This window comes from Clarias gariepinus, chromosome 5, assembly GCF_024256425.1.
Source record: "Clarias gariepinus isolate MV-2021 ecotype Netherlands chromosome 5, CGAR_prim_01v2, whole genome shotgun sequence".
Lineage (NCBI taxonomy): Eukaryota > Metazoa > Chordata > Actinopteri > Siluriformes > Clariidae > Clarias > Clarias gariepinus.
The window spans coordinates 15673519-15692548 of NC_071104.1; the positions used below are offsets into that span (position 1 = coordinate 15673519).

Consider the following 19030-nt stretch of genomic DNA (forward strand, 5'->3'; position numbering starts at 1 on the left):
TATATATGGGGCATTGGTAGCTCAGGGGAAGGTTTCTCGTCCGCCATATTTCTCGGAAGGCCCTATTTTAATTCTCACCCAATGCCCAAACCCCAGCCACTAGATGCAGTGCCGGTCCCAAGCTCGGATAAAATGAAAGGGGTTGCATCTGAAACGGCATCCAGTGTAAATCCTGTGAAAAGATGTGCGGATCAGATGATCCCCTGTGTTGACCCTTGACAGGAACAGCTGAAAGACCAACAACAACAACAAGTGTAGTAATATATCAGAGCTTTGCACATGAAAATAACGAATACTTCAATTTTAGTGTATTCATTTGTGTCTAACTATATATAAATGAATACCAATCTGAATCTTTATTACTATGGCTGTATTTTGAGGTTTTGTTCCATTATACTACCATACATGGTTGGTTACTTTGAGAACCCAGAGTGCTGGAACAAGCAGCATGGCCTACAAAACCAGTGTGCCTTTAAGATCTGTACTAAACATTAATAATCATATTGAATATTGAAAATATTCCTTTTTGACATTCTAGGAAGTGTTGTTTTTTCATCCTTTGATAGCATGGATGGTTTGTTAGTATAACCACAAGATGGTGCTCCTTCTCTAGAATTATAGGTATCTAATCCTGTTCTTGGTGAACAAGCTCATATGGAAATTTTAAGAGGATTACTAATGGGATTAGTCAAATGGTATGATGAAAGACATATTTAAATAGTAGTTAAGAACCTGAGTGTTTTATTTCTTATACTCCAATGCCAGTTAAATTGACTTTCCCCTGTTTTGTGTTCCTGGGATCAAAATATTTTCTGGAGGATAATTGGCCTTGTGATAAGATTGTGATTATGCTCGGACTGCTGGTTTGAAAAGGAAGTGGGTGTCCCTTGCATGACCCTGGGGTGTGGTTCAGGAATTACATTGCAGGAATTAGATTTCCACTAGATGGCAAAGATTTTTTTTTATTTTTTTCAATTATTATTATTTTTTTTTTTTATTATTAATATTATTTTTCTTTGTTGGATTTGAGTTCTAGCCTTACAAATACTATAATGATTTCAAACGTTTATTTATTTCAGTAATGCAACTTAAAAGGTGAAACTAATATATGAGATAGACTCATTACATGCAAAGCAAGATAGTTTAATCCGTGATTTGTCATAATTGAGATGATTATGGCATACAGCTCATGAAAACCCCAAATCCACAAATTACATGCAATCAATAAAACAAGGATTGTACATTTAACATATCGGACCTCTAAAAAGTATAAGTATGCATATGTACTCAGTATTTGGTTTGGGCGCCTTTCGCAGAAATTACTGCCTCAATGCAGCGTGGCATGGAAGCTATCAGCCTGTGGCACGGCTGAGGTGTTATGGAAGACCAGGATGCTTCAATAGTGGCCTTCAGCTCTTCTGCATTGTTCAATTTCATATTCTCTATGGGATTCAGGTCAGATGAGTTTGCTGGCCAATCAAGCACAGTAATCCTACAGTCATGGAACCAGGTTATGGTGCTTTTGGCAGTGTGGGCAGGTGCCAAGTCCTGCTGGAAAATTAAGTTAGCATCCCCATAAAGCTCGTCTGCGGAAGGAAGTGCTCTAAAATCTCCTGGCTGCGTTGGCCCTGGACTTAATGGAGCACAGGGGACCAACACCAGCAGACGACATGGCTCCCCAACACAGACTGTGGAAACACCACAATGGACTTCAAGCATCTTGCAGTGTGTCCCTCTCCATTCTTCCTCCAGTCCCTATGTCCTTTGTTTCCAAATGAGATGCAAAAGTTGCTCTTTAATCAGAAAAGAGGACCACTGAGCAACCAGACCAGTTTTTTTTTTTTAGCTCAGGTAAGACGCTTCTGATGTTGTTAGTTGTTCAGGAGCCAAGAGGAATTTGACATTTGAAGGCCATGTCCAGGATCTGTCTGTGTGTGGTGGCTCTTGATGCATTAACTCCAGCTTCAGTCAACTCCTTGTGAAAGTCCACTAGGCATAGGAAAGTCACTTTTGAATGGCCTTTTCCTGACAATCCTCTCCAGGCTGCTGTCATCCCTGCTGCTTGTGCACCTTTTTCTTCCACACTTTTCCCTCCCACATAACTTTTTATTATGTGCTTTGATACAGCACTTTGGGAACATCAAACTTATTTTGCAATTACCTTTTGAGGCTTTCCCTCTTTACGGAGAATGTCAATGATGGTTTTCTGCACAACTGTCAGGTCAGCAGTCTTTCCTATGATTGTGCTTTCTACTGAACCAGACTGAACCCTTTGCAGGTGGTATAGCTTAATTAGCTGATTAGAGTGGGACACTTTGAGTGTAGAATATTGAACCTTTTCATAATATTGTAATTTTCTGAGATTGTGGATTTGGGGTTTTCATGAGCTGTAAGCCATAATCATCTCAATTATGACAAATTAAAAAAAGGCAAGAAAACTATCTTGCTTTTTTATGTAATGAGTCTATCTCGTATATTAGTTTTACCTTTTAAGTTGCATTACTGAAATAAATGAACTTTTGCATGATATTCAAATTTTTTTCGAATTTCACCTGTATATCAACTCAGCTAATGTGCATGGCAGTGGTAAATTAGTGCAGTATATTAAAACCCCTAGCCTGAAAAATAAAAACAAACTAAGATTAGCAAACGGCTCATATCCACAATAGCAAAAGCAACAGGAAATTTGACACAAAGCTGTTTTGGAAAGATGAATTCAGAAACAAAGTAGAGGTTGGAACAACACTCTTATCAGCTCTCTCCAATCTGACGTGTGTGTGCTGCAGGTCTTCAATAAAATGAGCCATAAAACCCTTTTACACGGAATGCTTCACTGTGTCAGGTTATGGTGATTTTTCTTTGTTCTGTGCCATGCAGAACCCAGCAGGTGGGCATTGTTTAAGACTGTCTGGTTGACAGGTGGAACAGAAACAAGCTTTTCAATCAGTTCAGTCTTTTCCTGCTTTTCCTTCCACGCTGGCCTGCTCTGGGCCTGACTCACACACGAAAAGATATTAATAGATTTATACCCTCTTGCTGGGAGGTGGGTAGAGGGTAAACTATGTCTTTTTACGCATAGTCTCTCTTTCCCTCTTTACCAAGGCCTCTTTCCTTCCTTTTCTCCTGTTTGAATTGTTTTTGTTAAAGCCCTCAAGAAGGGCTTTCAGTCTTTCCAGCCCGCTTTCAGTCTTTCAACAACATAAACTTTAATTAAAAAAAAAAGAGAGAGTTCAGGATTATTAAGATGTCCAAAATTTCCTTGCCACCCTCTCTATTTGCTTATGCAATATTACTACAGGAACACCTGTTTAAGCTTTAACAAAAATGTACTGTTTGTACTTAATCAAATCTATTAGGAATAAAAGTTATTCATAGATTTTTTCTTTTAGAGACTGAATGATATTGTGTGAGGGCATTCCTGTCCCTTACGTATTACCATATACATCTGTATTACATTTAGTATTATTCCTAAGTGCCAGAGATTGAGGGCGGGGGTCATCCTTGATGACCCATATGTTGTTTTAAGGGTCAGCCTGTAAATGGTCTCACGGTGAACTTTTTACAAGAAGCACAGAATGTGCAGCAACTCACCCAAGAGGCCAAATTTACCTAAGTGAAAGATGACCAATAAGATTTACTTAATACCTCCTCCTTTCCCAGTCTTATTTTGTCCAGAAATTATGTAATTAGTATATCACCAAACATTTAAAAAACAAGCAATTTTAACATTTTTTTTTAAAAATCTGGTTAGATAAAGTTGGTACACTGCCTAGCCAAAGAAAAGTCACTATTCCAATACAAATTATTGTGCTGCAATAATTTCTTCTCTGCATCAAGCAAGAAAACAATCGAGATTTGAAAGTACAGGAACTGGGTTAACAACCCTTTAACATGTTATAAAAACCTGGAAAGGTAGTGCTGATCCATCAATTGTGTGGAAGAAATGAGGTCAGGAAAAATCATGCATAGAGCTCACTTAAACACATGGTAAAGTTGCATGGTTAAAAAAAATCAACAGTAAAATCATAGGTATGTTTAATAGTGAAACTTTCCATATGCACACAATGTGTAAAGAACTCTGAGACTGAGACATTGAGACTGATCAAACCAATGGCTTCAATTTGCTAGAAAGCATAAAGATTGGATTTTGGAGCAATAGAGAAACATTGTGTGCTCTGATGAGTCCTGACTAACTTGATTCCAGAGTGATTGTTTGCTGGCCACCACATTGTGGGCTGTATCTGTTTCACCCTAAGGATCATGCATCTCTTTAAAGCTGATGAAAAATATGTGTAATTGTGTATGTGTAGGAAGAGAGAAAGAGAGAGAGAGAGAGAGAGAGAGAGAGAGAGAGAGAAATGAACACCAAATTTTGGTCTTAAAGTATGGGAATACCTGACCATCACACACATACAGTATGTACTTGTGTTCCAAAGCAATAAGCATTAATATAGTGCCTGAATCTTCTTTGCCCTTATAATAACCTCTACTCTTTCTGGGAGGGCTTTGTCTTACATTTTTGAGTATTGCTGTCAGTACTCGTGCTCATTCACCCACAAGTGTATTAATGAGGTCAGACACTGATGTTGGGTGAGAAGGCTTGTGGCGCAGTGGGCGTTCCAGTTCATCCCAAAGGTATCCAGAGGAATTGAGGTCAGAGCTCCATGCAGGACACTCAAGCTCTTTTTCACTTACTTACTGTAAAGAGAAATAGTAACATTACAGCATATACTGTACTATTATGTGTTGCATATTTTGTGGCAGCAGATTGGGAAACAACTACACATGGGTGAAATTTTCAAATGTGCACATACCTCTGACCTATAGTGTATGATATCACACTATGCAAAGATAATAATTGTAAGTGGCATAAACTGGGTATTTTAATTAGTTAGGCTATATTTGATTCAATACAGGTGTATGTATAGAACTGTAAAAAGGACTTATGCACATCCAAAAAATGCTATAGAGCAAGTATGCCTTTAAAAAAATGAGTTAAATAAAAAGTTTAAAAATGAAAGCTTGGAAAATTATAATAAATGAAATCAGATTAGTATATGGCACAATGGCACTTTGAGGACCTTTTGGACCCTTTAGTGTAAGGTACTGTTTTATAAGGAAATTGGCTACTACGCTTTACTGACCTCACAAATGCACTTATGCAAGAATGGTCAAAAATTCCCATAAACACACTCCTAAACATTGTGGGAAGCCTTCCCAGAAGATTTAAAGCTGTTATAGCTGCAAAGGGCCAACCCATTTATATAATTAATTTAATTTAACGTAATTATGTAGATTACATTAAACAATTTATTAAAACTGGTTCTTTATTTAATTTATTCATCATGCTTCCAGCGTTAAATCTCACGTCTTTCGAACAGTTTTGTACTTATTGTAGGAAATATATCAAATTAATGCATGTCCCTTATCATAAAACAATCTACCGTTATTTGTTGGACAGTCATTACGCATGCGTACTCCGCGACAGATCTGGCCGCTCCTTCTTTCCCCGCCCACTTATTCAGTTCCATCCCCGCCTCTTCTCTCGAGCCACGCGTTTGGGTTTTTGTTTTAGCTGCCCAGAGGCGCTTTGGGTATGGAAGCCATTTCTCCACCGCGCTTTGGAGTTTGAGTTGACAGAATTATTGAGCGCAGAATAGTCTCAGGGCAACTGGATATAACTCATACACACGAACTTTTACAACTTTTTTCCCAGTATTTTTTTAACCTCCGGTCTTGCGACTGAACTTTTTCCCCTCGGGCGCGCGCAGCTTTTTGTGTGTGTGTGGTCCGTGTTTACGGAACCGAGAATGAAGAATTAGGCTCGTGCGCAGAAAGCGCGCTCCTGTGCGCGTGCTCGGGAGTCGGTTCGGCTGCCCAGGTCCGGGCTGTAGAGAGTGCGCGCGCGCGCGCAGGCCGGGGGATCCCGCCACGATGGGATGTGGACTACGGAAGCTGGAGGAGCCTGAGGACAGCAGCCCGGGCAAAATATACTCCACCCTGAGGAGACCGCAAGTGGAGACCAAAACCGACACTGTGTACGAGTACGTGCTGCTGGACTTCAGCTTAGAAGGTACGTCTGGGATTCATCTTGGACAAGTTCTGGTTCGTGAATATCATGACTCGAGCCTGTTTATTTCTAACGCCTTCTGTTTATGTGACAGTTAACCTGAAATTTCTAAACCTGGGTCACGTTGCAGACTGGCACAGGCTCAGCTGAAACTGATGGATTTTTCTATTTCTCATAGCAGCAACAGAAATAGGTCAGGAGGGCTTTTTTTTATTCTCCATGGAAATCAAGAGACGCATCTGTCTGGCAGCTTTATTCACCGAAACAACTTGCACTTTACAGGAATTCAGCTGTCACAGTCCTGACTTTGTGCCGAAGAATTTTATAAAAGGATTTCCTGGGAGGCCAGTATTTCACACATAAAGCAGGCAGTCTGATCATGGCTCTGGTGATTGCGAAAACTTTCCACATTGATGGTATCCAAGCGCCAGATGATTTGGAAAAAGTGCATTAGTGTAGCAGGGAATTATAGTAATAAAGGTAGTTAACACACTTACTCTATATATAACAGTGTTCTGTTATTCTACACAATCAAAAGTCACGATTTGACCTAAACACTTCTTGAATCACAGTTTACTTTTATAGAGAGAATGGAAAAAGAATACATGACTAAGGCTCTTCAAGAAAGAACGACATCCTGCTGTTACATACTTTTGAGTTGTAAATATGTGGTCCCATCTACTTGTGAAAATGTAAATGGTCAAGGATGATTAAGCAAGAAGGGAACTGATGATTTATTCCCGAATTTGTGCTTATTATTTTTGTTTAACTGTGAATAGGGAAGAAGAAATGGAATGCAGGAGGGTTTCTCAGAACTTCAGCTTCAAATATTTTGTAAAATCAGGCTGTTCTGTAAATGATTTTGTTTGGATCAACAAAAGCAGCAGCGCTCTCTGGCATCAAGCGTGTATGGTTTTAATGCTGGCTGATTACCACAATGGCAAGAATGTTCATTTTTAAGGTTGGCTTTGTGGGTACCTTGATCTTCTGTTCAGAAGCATAGCTCTCTCCAAGTGAGTGACTGGATTAGCAATGCAGCCAAACTCTTTGCGAATGTTTACACTAGATATGTTTACGTGGACAATATTTCTACATTCAGATTACAGATTTCAGCATGTTTTGCTATGTGCAAGGAGTTTCTGCTCTCTGTGATTTAATCTGCTGGAGATTAGAAAAAGAAGTATTTTCCCTCCAACTATTAGGTTAGGTTAGGCTTCAAAGCTTGTCTGATAAATCCCACCGTCTGCATTGTGATTGGTTACAAAAATTCGTTCTCATTTAAAATTGCTTATATGCTTCTTTTTTACGAAATTAGGAAAGAATCTGAAAAGTGCCCTTAATCATCCAGAGACCCAATGAGGGAAAGTAAACACAAGTGGGAGACGGGGTTGTTCTGACAGAGTTTACTGATCAGGAATGGAAGCAAAATTTCCTTCCCAGAAACTCACCATGTAACTTAATGTTACCCCCATGTGGGGCAAATATGCGCAGAAAGGATGTATTCATTCAGGCAAAAGAGAAACAATTAGCTCAAGTGTTCTATGGTTAATATTCTCCTATTGAACTGATTATCAAACCCTTTCTGATTCTGATTGAAAATTCTTTTCGATCGGGCCAGACCAGGTCAGGCTGTTCCGATTAATGTTGTTGTATAATGTGGTTTTATTCTGATTACGCTTTTACTCCCTTTATTAGTGGAAAATTAGCATCCTTGTAAACAAACCTAACAGCATTGCAGCAAGTTCTAGACTATCAGACTGTCTTCTGACCCTAGACATGCTTAATTTCCAAGTTTAATCAATTACACAAAAGTGATATTTAAACTTTATAAAGGTCATGATGCAGTGCCAGGGTTACAATTTGGTCAGTGCTTGTAGATGTCTGTAGATTATATGTTGTATATGGTATTTTTAGCCCACGGCGGTTGAGGATGTGGTGCTGAACCATATGGGCATGAGCCCTAACAAGTCAAAACTGATCTGCTGTAAATCATTCTCAAATCATATTTTTGCCTCAGTGCAAAATAGACACTTTTAGCAACACTTTCATTAACAGCATTAATTGAAACGCTTAACATTATTAACGTTAACATTGTTAAAATACTGTGTCTAGTAAGTTCAGTCCTCAGCAGAGGTTTAAAGAAGCCCATGCTTGCGGAAGGCCAGATGTTGTGGTGTAATAGAGCTGGCAGACAGATTAAAACCGAGTGGCCTTAATCGCCTGCTCGGTTTCACTGAACAGCTGCAGCATTAGTTAACTCAGTCACAACTGAAGGCATGGTTGATGCCCAACTTAAAGTGGCATAATGGCTTCAGTATTCGCAAGTAGTTTATTCAGTATAGGGCTTTTTTTCATCACAGCTACTCAAAATGTGGCACTTTGCCAATTCATACCCACTAGCAAACTCTAGTATATACTGTATCACATAGCACTTACAACCATGTGGCCTAGCACAAGCTTCCTTTAACACAGTGAGCTTAATGCAATCACAGGAAAGTGCTATCTGCTTTTACATACAGGGCTCACAGATACCCCTGATTGGTTAGTGCCTTTCTGATTGAGAGTGAGAGTATTTTAACTCATTAACAGTTGGTAGAGATGGATGGAGTACTTTGTTAATATCAAAGGAGTATTGTAATGTTTCAGCAACCAGTTCACAGATTACACATCAACATACAAGCAACAAGGTGCGGAAGAATGTTAAGGTTAAGTTAAAATTAAAAATCACAATGAGAAAGAGGGTAAAGTTTAAAAACCTGTCTACAATAATGCAGTCAGGCTGGATTCTGAAAACTGCACATTAATGTTTGAGGGAAAACATTGTAAAATAATAATATATTGTTTCTATGTACATGATGTTTGTACATACGTAAGGTGCACCAGCAAGTCCTAATATTAATAAGAAGAGGTAATGGAAGTAGACAAGCATATCAGGTCACTATTATCAGATGGACAACAGAATTTATAAAAAATATTTACAGTGATATCAGGGAAGCAGCTCCTCTCCTGACACAAGAGCAGTGTTACTGTAAAGTCTAGTTGCAGTTGGCAGAAAAGACTTCCTGTAGTTTTTTGTCACACCGGAGCTGTAGTATTCTCTTGCTGAAAGTTTGTTCTCTGCTGTTTAGCCAGTAGATTGTAAAGGTGATGTGAGCTCTTCTTCATGATGGTTAACAGTTCATGTAGCATCCTTCTCTCCACCACCAGCTCCAGGGGAATCCCCAATATCGAGCTAGCCTTTTTTGAGTTTGTTGATTTCCTTGATGTCACTACTTTTGATGCTACTGATAGTTGAGAATTGACTTAGGCAAGGCTTTTAATTGTGAAAGATATAATAAATACTCATATGCTCAAGACAAAGAGTGTATAAATGGTCTAAAGACAAACTGCCATTTAGTATGGGAACATGTATGTCCTGGTAAGACGTAAAATTTCAGGACAGGTAGATAGCTAACAGAAATAATGGTATGGAAAAACAAAAATTTGTACGGAGGGTCTCTCACTCACTCACTCATCGTCTATACTGCTTTATCCTGTATTCAGGGTCGCAGGGGGAACAAGGTGGGGTACTCCCCCCGGAGGTGCAAGGCCACCGTGCCACCAGTCTGCAGGCTGAAAAACTTTATTAACAAGAGATCAATCTGGTCGTTCTTCTCTGATCTCTGAGTTGGCAACTCAAATAAGCACTCCTTACAACTGTGTTAAACTGAAAAACATCCCAGAACAGAAACCACGTCAAAACTTAAGCAGGTGTACATCTATTCCGTTCAAAGTGGATGCTGTGTATATTTCTATAATCATTAATGTGAACTATATGGACATGGCCCAGGATTTAATTCCTGAGTTAGGAGTTACTAGACCATGTTTTATCATGACGGCATGTCTGTCTCACCCTCCCAAATGCTCCTTTAATACACATCAAGTCTTTTCCCTTAAACTCTTTCTGCATCATAAAACCTCCCATAAATTCTTTCTCCTTTCTCTCAACCCCTCTCCCTGCATTTCTGCTCTCTGTAAACAATCTGCCACCCTGCAGCCCCACAAATAGTCCTGCTATTTCATCTGTCTTCACTCTCTTCCTTCATCATTCTTTCTTTCTCTTTAGTCGCTTTACTTCATTTCCTTTCATTATTTGACTTTTTGCAGTTCTCCCATTTTTCCATCACATCTTATTCCCTCTCTCTCTCTCTCTCTCTCTCTCTCTCTCTCCCTCTCTTTCTCCCTGTTGCTTGATGAGCACAAAACAGAGGGTTCAGTGTGTGTGAGTTTAGGTAGGGAGGGGGCATAAGGGGGAGATCCCCAGGGGAAATAAAAGCACAGCCCTCTCTGAGGTCGTTGTTGTTCTTGTTGCTCAGCGAAAACAAACACACTCTCTGCTTCCACTATGGGGTATCATCTTCATGTCTCTGCTGGCTCAGGTGTGATCCTAAGCACATGGCATATAGTAACAGGAACACATTTCTGACCAGCGCACCCACCCCTGCTTGCCTTATTTTGGTGTTACTGGTGCTAAGTAAAATCCAGGCTGACACAGAAGTCTAGAACCTATCAGATTATCCTTAAATGAGCGCACTCAGGAGGACACGCGTGTTCGAGGAATAGTCATGCCTGTGCCTGTCTGTTTTTAAACATGCGTAGAAAAACTGCAAGCCACTTTAGTGTGAGCGTGTCTGTGTGTTATGTATGATGGAATGTTGTGGGAATGTGTGCTGTGAACAGCAGCTCTTTTGTGGACACAGGAAGTGTGTTTGGGGTAAGTGTAGCACGAAGGGCTGCTCTGCCAGAGGATTGAGACATACTTAAAAAGACCATCATATTCATGTATTCATCATACTGATGTGTGTGTGTTTTGCCCTTGACTGGACCAGTCACCCGTTCAGGCTATATTCTTATTATAGCCTCCAGGTCCACCTGACCTGAATAATTCGGTTACTGAAGATGGATGAAAAAGTGGATAAATATTCATCAAACTGATTCAACTTTGTTAAATGTATGACTGTAATGAGGAACAGTATCCTACAGCTAGATTTGATTTTTCATACCTAACTCATTTTGCATTTGGTGTTTGCCAGGTAGTCGACCCACTGTGCAGTACCTGTCCTCTTTGTGCGAGCTGCCTCAGGCCCTCCAGCCATACTACACTCAGGGCTACGTGCTGGCCGCCTTGCATCCCATCATCCTCTCCGTTGGCCGCACACGCGCCCTGCCCTGCAGCCTGCTCTACCGTGCCATCCTGACCAGGCAACGGCCCAGGTAATTTAGTTTCTTTCGTATTCAGCTCTTTACAATTTTACTTAATTCCAGATGCAGCTTTGGATCCCTAAGCCAGATGCGATAGCCATGAAGGAAAAACTCCCTGACAACCACAACATAAAAATAAAAGTCTAACAGCTTTAAGGATGTTTGGGGGAGTCATGGGATAACCACGTTTTTAATCATGGATCATGATTACAGAATAAATCAGTATCTTCAGTACCTAAGGCTACGTTTACACTGGAGGTCTCGGTGCCCAATTCTGAATTGTTTGCCTATATCAGATTTTTTTGACCGTCTGTTTACATGTTTTTTCAACTATGACCCATATCCGATACACGTGTTCACACTTGCCATGCCATCTGTAACATCGCGCATACTTAAAGGGAGGTTTTTGCGCTACACACTAGCCAAGATAGACGGAGGTGAAGTATGCTTGACGCTCTGCGATATATGCAAAGTTCTCGAAACGTCACCATGGTTTTAAAACGAGGAGGAGAAAATAAATAGCATAATTGCAGCCTGCGCATATGCTTCATTCGTCAAATACTGATTTCTTAATTTTATTTAGCCCTAATAAGCATTAAAAAGGGGAGTGGGGTGCTTTTCCTTTTCCATGTCAGTTGCGATGTTATAATTTCACACGCGCTTCCACCAGAGAATAACATACAGAACGCAATGCCTCAGGAAATCCGATCTGTCTGTTTACACGAAAATCACATTAGCACATATCTGATATATATCTGATTTATTTCCACATATGAAGGAGGCCTGAAACCAATCTCGAAATATCGGAATGCAGCTGTTTTTCCTATTTACACAGGCATAGAACTTTGCTCCAACTTCACTCTTCCTCCATTTCTAATCCTATATCTAGGGAAGAAAACGAAGGCTAATGTCAGCCCATCTAGAATAATTAAGCCTGATATCACCTGAGAGGGAGTGCTGTATTGCTGGATATAGCATGACTGTGACATGTTCGTAGGCATGAAACCGCAGTGCAGCTAAACTATATCCAGCAATACAGCACTCATTCTTGTGTGATATTGCTTTTATATAACAGTTTCACAAACATCATTTATTTTCAACGGATTATGATTTGTTTCGCTATTTAACAATCTTCCATGACTGGTGGAACTGGAGACCGACGCTAGTTTTGAAGTAGTTATTAATACTTACCGGTACTATGTTGCCAGAAGGTGGGAAGAAAAAAACATGGAGGTGTTAGGCAGTCCTGTAAATCTTGTAAAAAAAAAAATTTTATTTTTACTTATTTCACTTTAAAATATCAGCTTTGTTAACTTCCAGGTTCCAGGTTTGAATCCCAGATGCGCTAAATGAAAGCTTAATGTGCGCTATGTGGGGTGTACAAACCATTGTCACCAAGTAAAGCCCTTGATCAGGAGTTGGAGAGCGATTTGAAATTCAGCCTTGTGTTCGTAAGTAAAAGAACACGGACGGTTCAGAGGCGAACGACTTCAACTTCTAAATAACTGCTTCTAAGTGTTGTTTAAGATGACATACCGTTATTAGTTGTGTTTTATTGCTGAAAGTGCTTCTATGGCTAGTTTTGAATGTGATGTTTGGGCCACAGCTGCTCACTCCTCATTATGGCAGCCTGTACAGACCTACTTTCACCTAAGCTGAGACCGACACAACAGTTATAAGAACACTTAGAGTGGTACACATTATTAAACATTCCAGTGGCGCTACTGTCCATTATCACCAGTCGTGGAATGCATCTCGTCCAATCAGATTGTTTAGTCTGTTGTGTAGTATACAGTATATGTTAATTAGGGGCTTTTAAGGAGACTGTAGACCATACAAAGGTGTCAACATGGTATACACACGAACCAGCATGAGAGGGAGAGAGTGTCCAGGTCGGCAGGCCTACTGAGGCGCGAACATGCTGTACTTAGTCTTATAGTAAAGGAGAAAGTAAGAAGAAGCAGCGTGCACTTAAAGATTTGTTTGGACATGTAGAAAAACACTTAAGCATGACATGCAAACCCATTGAGGAATTTATGAGCCTCGTGTGTCGACATGCAGACTGTGATGAATTGAGCATGGTCTTCAGGAGGATCATCACAGTAGAGGTCATGCATTTTACATACTCTGCGGCAGGACGTTGTGTAAAATTAACACTGCCGCCTGTGAGAAACTTGCATTCAATCACCACATGGTCGTCTTTTTCCTGTCCTCACTTAGAACACCAACAATGTTTTATTAGACCCAGTGCAAAGTGGAATTTTTCCTGAAGTAAAAACGTTTGCATGTGGGCCTGTGTTTGTTGCAGTAAGCACGCTTTGACCAGGGTACACAGTGCGCCATTGCTGAGGGTTGAGGAGTGGCCACTGCCTGGAGAGTCCCTGACCAGCGACACTGTGAGAGCACTTGTAGACCGGGTCAGTGTGCATACTACATAAATGCATTTTGTGATATTTTGGGCGCATGCCTTTCAGTTTTTTTCTTTTTTTGGTTTCAGGGAATTTTACACACATCCCATGCACAAATAGCTGTGCGTCATTAATGATTGATCTGATGCTGTTCATTTGTGGATTGTTCAGGTTAACAGCAATGCTCGGGGAGGCGTGCGCTTCGTTGGCTCTGTGCTCCAACAGGCAGGAGGAGCGAGGTGTAATGGAAGTGTGGCGAGTCCCAGACGGAGCTATCGCTCCCCACCACACACTCCACCAGGAGACAGAAACATGGAAGAAAATAGATATAGTCCAGGTTAGAAATCTAAAAACTCCAGTCTTCATATGGTCGTGATGTTGAATACAATGACAGAATGAAAGATCGAATGTTTAACACCAGTTTCATGCAGTGAACATGTGCGAGAGTGACAGACATAGGTTTGTGCATCCAACACAAATTGGCTTTGCTTAACGTATCAACAGAGGTTTGTGTTAAGGAGGTTCTCATTAAATCAGTGTCACAGTGATATGTTCTTTGTGATAATGCACTGTTTAAGTATTACAAACCATTTTAATTTTAATAAATTTTATAGATGTAGTTGTTTTCTGACTTTAAGCCACAAATGCTTATAAAGGATGGTTGCTTTGGGGACAAGACTCCAGATTTAAAGGGAAAAAAAAAAACTTCTTTAAAAAAACCTGGGTGTAAATTTAGATACCAAATGAGCAAGACAGACATGACAGTGGCAATGGAAAAGCGTCTGAGATGTCAGGAGGAAGAATCGTTAAGAGGAACCAGATTGTTTTCACAATTATATGAAATGGTGCAAAGTGTAATAATCACAGAAAGCATCATAATCTTTATGATTGCAAATGTCTGCAGAGCTTGCCCACTGAAAAATGCTTGAGTCTGTATAGTCATAAGGAGGGTTTACAATGCGATTGATTGGAAGAGCTAGATCTGAACAGAACAGGCAGTGCGGGGACGGACATCACGCTGATATGACATGTCAGTGGTCCGCTGCACGAATAGTTCACAGAGGATAAATGCACAACAGTAATAAACATCACTATGGAAGAGAATTCATCATTGTGCTGTACTCCTGTAGCATGTAAGGATCCTGTGGTTTTTTTTTTTTTTTTATATTTCTTTAAGAAGTTAAAGGCTACACCCCCAGGGAATAGCGGAGCTATCCCCTCCACCAGCTTGCTATTTAGCTCCGCTACTTTTTAAGTACTTAAGTACAGTGACACATTTCCAGTGCTGACATAATAAGACCAGTTTAACATTGAATCATTTTATGGAACATAACCATAATGAAAAAAAAAACACACATACAGTACAGTACAACCAGTGAATTAATTTATGCTGTTTCTGCACATTAGCGTGTGTGTACATTATGGTCGTGTGGAAATATATTTTTTACTTATTTTTCATGGCTGAATGATGCATCAGCTGAGGTAAATGATGAGGGGATTTCTCCTTTTCTTATATGAGGTCACATTAGGGCAAATTAAATTGCCTTGTTTAAGCTTTGCCCAACACAAACAAATGGAAAAAGGACAACAAAAAAAGCATTTTTTTTTTTTTTTTTTTTACCTCACATTTTTGGTTTGTATACACTCACACACACACTGGAGACTATTTGAATGTTTAAAAATGACTAAAAAGTTAATTTTAAAACTAGCTTGGATTGTGCACACAAAGCCCCCAAACCTTACCCTCGTGACACTTTGACCCGTTCATCCAGCTGTAACATACAGTATTTTTAGCTTCGATCCTGACTGCTCCACTGACATGTCACATCAGCTTAGTGTTTGAAATCAGTGTTTGTTTCGACGCCCTCTGTGTCGTTGAGAAATGTTGCTATGTTTCCCAACAAAGGCAAACAAGTCACTTTGTCCACTAGCAGGTGTAGCCTGTTAATGAACCATTCATCATGCTGAAATAGAAAACAAAAGCATCTGGATTTTGTATGTCTGTGGTGTTAAGTTGCAGATTTAAGGTTGCTGGTGCTGTTTCACACCTGGGCTCCAGGCTGTGCTCCGCTGCTGGACCCGCTAGCCTCCTGCTACCACCAAGGAGCGCTCTCGATGCGCGTGTCCAGAAAAGGCCAAGTTGTCAGTGGTCTGGAAGCGGATTGGCTCGAGCTGACGGCAGCTTACTATCGCAAAGGCTGGTCATTAGTGGACTCTTTTGTGTACTGGGATACACCGAAAGGTAACTTATCCTGGCACAAGATTCTAACCAAAAATGTGTTTGATTATAATAATAATACTAGGATAAATGTTGTAAAAGAATGGCATGTGACAAACTTTTTCCTGCTCTGATTCTTAAAAAAAGTAAAAGTAAAAACCTGGTCATAATTTCTTCATTTGTGCTCCTGGTGTTCATGTTTTTTGTACCAAATTTATTGTTTTCATCTTCTAAATGTTTGTTTCTGGTTTGTTTCCTTTCCTCATTTCGTCTCTCCTCTCCCACTGTGACTATATTTAGTGCTCACATCTCAACCTCATGACCTCACTTCCTCTTTTTCAACAGACTAATAACAGCTAAATCAGATGTGTGTGTAGACATCTGGGGTCTGAGAATGTAGAACATAAAAGAGTTCTCTCTCGTGCTCTCTCTCTCTTGTGCTCTCTCTCTTTCTCGTGCTCTCTCTCTCTCTCTCTTTCTCGTGCTCTCTCTCTCTCTCTCTTTCTCGTGCTCTCTCTCTCTCTCTCTTTCTCGTGCTCTCTCTCTCTCTCTCTCTCTCGTGCTCTCTCTCTCTCTCTCTCGTGCTCTCTCTCTCTCTCTCTCTCTCGTGCTCTCTCTCTCTCTCGTGCTCTCTCTCTCTCTCTTTCTCGTGCTCTCTCTCTCTCTCTTTCTCGTGCTCTCTCTCTCTCTCTTTCTCGTGCTCTCTCTCTCTCTCTCTCGTGCTCTCTCTCTCTCTCTCTCGTGCTCTCTCTCTCTCTCGTGCTCTCTCTCTTGCTCTCTCTCTCTCTCTTTGCTGATACAACAGCAAGGCTGTGTTCCCTCATTTGTCTTTTTAAGTAGTTCAGTGCTGTCTTATTAGGCCAGTGACACATTTCCAGTGCTGACATAATGAGACCAGTCTAAAATTTCATGGTACATAACCATAATGAATAAAACGCACATACAGTACAGTACATCCAGTGAAATAATTTATGCTGTTTCTACACATTAGGGTTGTGTACATTATGGTAACACACAGTCGTGTGGAAATATTTTTACTTCTTTTCCATGAATGAATGATGTGTCAGCTGAGCTAAATGATGAGGGGATTTCTTCTTTTCATATATACATAGGTGATCCAGTGCCCAGATCTTTAGAGGGGTTGTTTGTGTACGAGGAGAGAAGCCCGGCACCTCCTGCCAATGACACCATCGTTGTTGAACAGTGGACTGTTATTGAGGTCAGCAAAAGCACTGCATAAAGGTTATACTTGTTTAGTGTACACTGTGTATTATTTCAGCATCAATAAAGGTAGACTCGAACTTGAAAGCTTGACCTTCCATGCTCGTCTGTCTAACATGATGTGCTTTAAACTTAGCAGATATTTAAAGATGTGTAATAGTTATTCAGCTGGTGATGCATGTGAGCATGTGCCTGTTACAGGGCTCTGATGTGAAGACAGATTACGGGCCACTCCTTCACACTCTGGCTGAGTTTGGTTGGTTACTCACGTGTGTGCTGCCCACGCCCATCATTCGCCATGACAGGTCAAATATATATTATTCTGTTCAGACTCCTCTCTCCCATCCTTTTTTTTTTTTTTGTAATATACATATGTATATGTGTGTATTTATATATTTATTTATTTTTTGCAGTGAGGGAAATCTTGCCACTAAACAAGTGGTGTTCCTGCAGAGACCTGTTAAATCATCCTTGATCCGACACAACAGCCAGGTACAGCAAATTGAAACTTTCTATTTAAATGGCGCAGTTTATAAGCTGACACCAAATTGATCTTGTTTCTTGATGTTTCTCAGGGTGACTGTACTCCGAGAGAAAAGGTCAGTTTGAATCGAACGACGGGATCGACTCACTCAGAGGAGCTTTCCCCCAGTTCACTGGGCTCTGGGGCATTCCCTTTGTTTGGAGCGAGTTATCCTAGTGCCCTGTCCCAGCTGGAGGACGGGGGCTTTGAGCAAGACGACGGGGCAGCTGAGGTCACCTGTATGTGACCGGGCCACACAACAGTTTTAATAAGAAACTGGATTTAAAATGCTCAGCTCTGTGCTATAGGAGAACTGATGATATTATTTTAATCATTAACATCTTGCGCACTAAGTTCCCATATCCCTCATATTCTTACATAGATAAACATTTAGCACTTTGATATTTTTATAAAGCCATAATTTCCTTACGGGGTGGATTTTATCTTATTTTAGTGTCTATTCGAGCAAGGCATGGCAGATCTCCAAGTTGACCAGCTGCACAGCACACATCCATCACACTACTTTGTTATTCTGTAAAGGCTTGTAGCACACATCTGCACCATCACACTCTTTCCCTGTTCGTTTTTTAAAGCATTTGTACAATTCCATGGTGATTTCCCTGTTCTTCTTTTTTGTTTTTCAATAATTACACGCCAGTCAGCATTGCTTGTCCACCAGCAAAGACACAAAGCTACATGCTGACCGGGTCACTGAGTCTTATCTTAGCGGCTTTGCTGCAGGATAGAAATGTTGATTTTGTGTAATTCCAACTTGCTTTTTATGGTACTGAGGATGTCAACAGCAAGCTGTCAGTCAGCAAAAGCACCATCCTCTTCTTGATTTAAAGGCTTATTTTTTGAATAGGGCCAAAAAGAAAGTAATTTTTTATTTCATATGCATTTTCATTCACCTCATTTGGACGTGGGAGAAAAAAATTGTCTGCATGTTCTGATCTCAAGTGGTGCTATAAAAGGTTGTTTTTCGTTTAAAGTTCAAAAAGGAAAAGGTCACGTAAGTTGTAGTTCTCACATAAGGGTTTTAGTTAAAGACCAGTGTGAGAACTAACTACACACTTGTTCACTTTAGCATTACACGTTTTAAGTATTATGTTTTTGGCTGGATCAGAGTGAGAGTGATCAGAGTCTGTGGGAGTTATAACTTAACTTTTTACAGCATTGCTACTTAGAATGGTGACACCAATGATTAAATGTAATCACATTTAAGAAGACTTAATATTTTGCATTTCTTTTCCCCTAATGACTTTATCTTGCTTTACACTATAAAGAAAAACAGGTTGTAGAATATTATAATACTGTATATAGGATTAATAAGCCATTTTTTTCTGTAA

The 19030-nt window shown here is 40.1% G+C and overlaps 1 protein-coding gene across 1 annotated transcript; it reads left to right on the forward strand.

Moving 5' to 3' along the window:
* The first annotated feature begins 5545 nt into the window (after nt 1-5545).
* On the forward strand, nt 5546-18910 carry rftn2 (raftlin family member 2). The gene is made up of 9 exons (XM_053496834.1): nt 5546-6073; nt 11143-11323; nt 13620-13728; nt 13891-14056; nt 15734-15961; nt 17050-17156; nt 17360-17463; nt 17572-17650; nt 17734-18910. The coding sequence occupies exons 1-9, from the start codon at nt 5935-5937 to the stop codon at nt 17926-17928; spliced, it is 1308 nt and encodes a 435-aa protein (XP_053352809.1). The 5' UTR covers nt 5546-5934; the 3' UTR covers nt 17929-18910.
* Nucleotides 18911-19030: the final 120 nt, after the last annotated feature.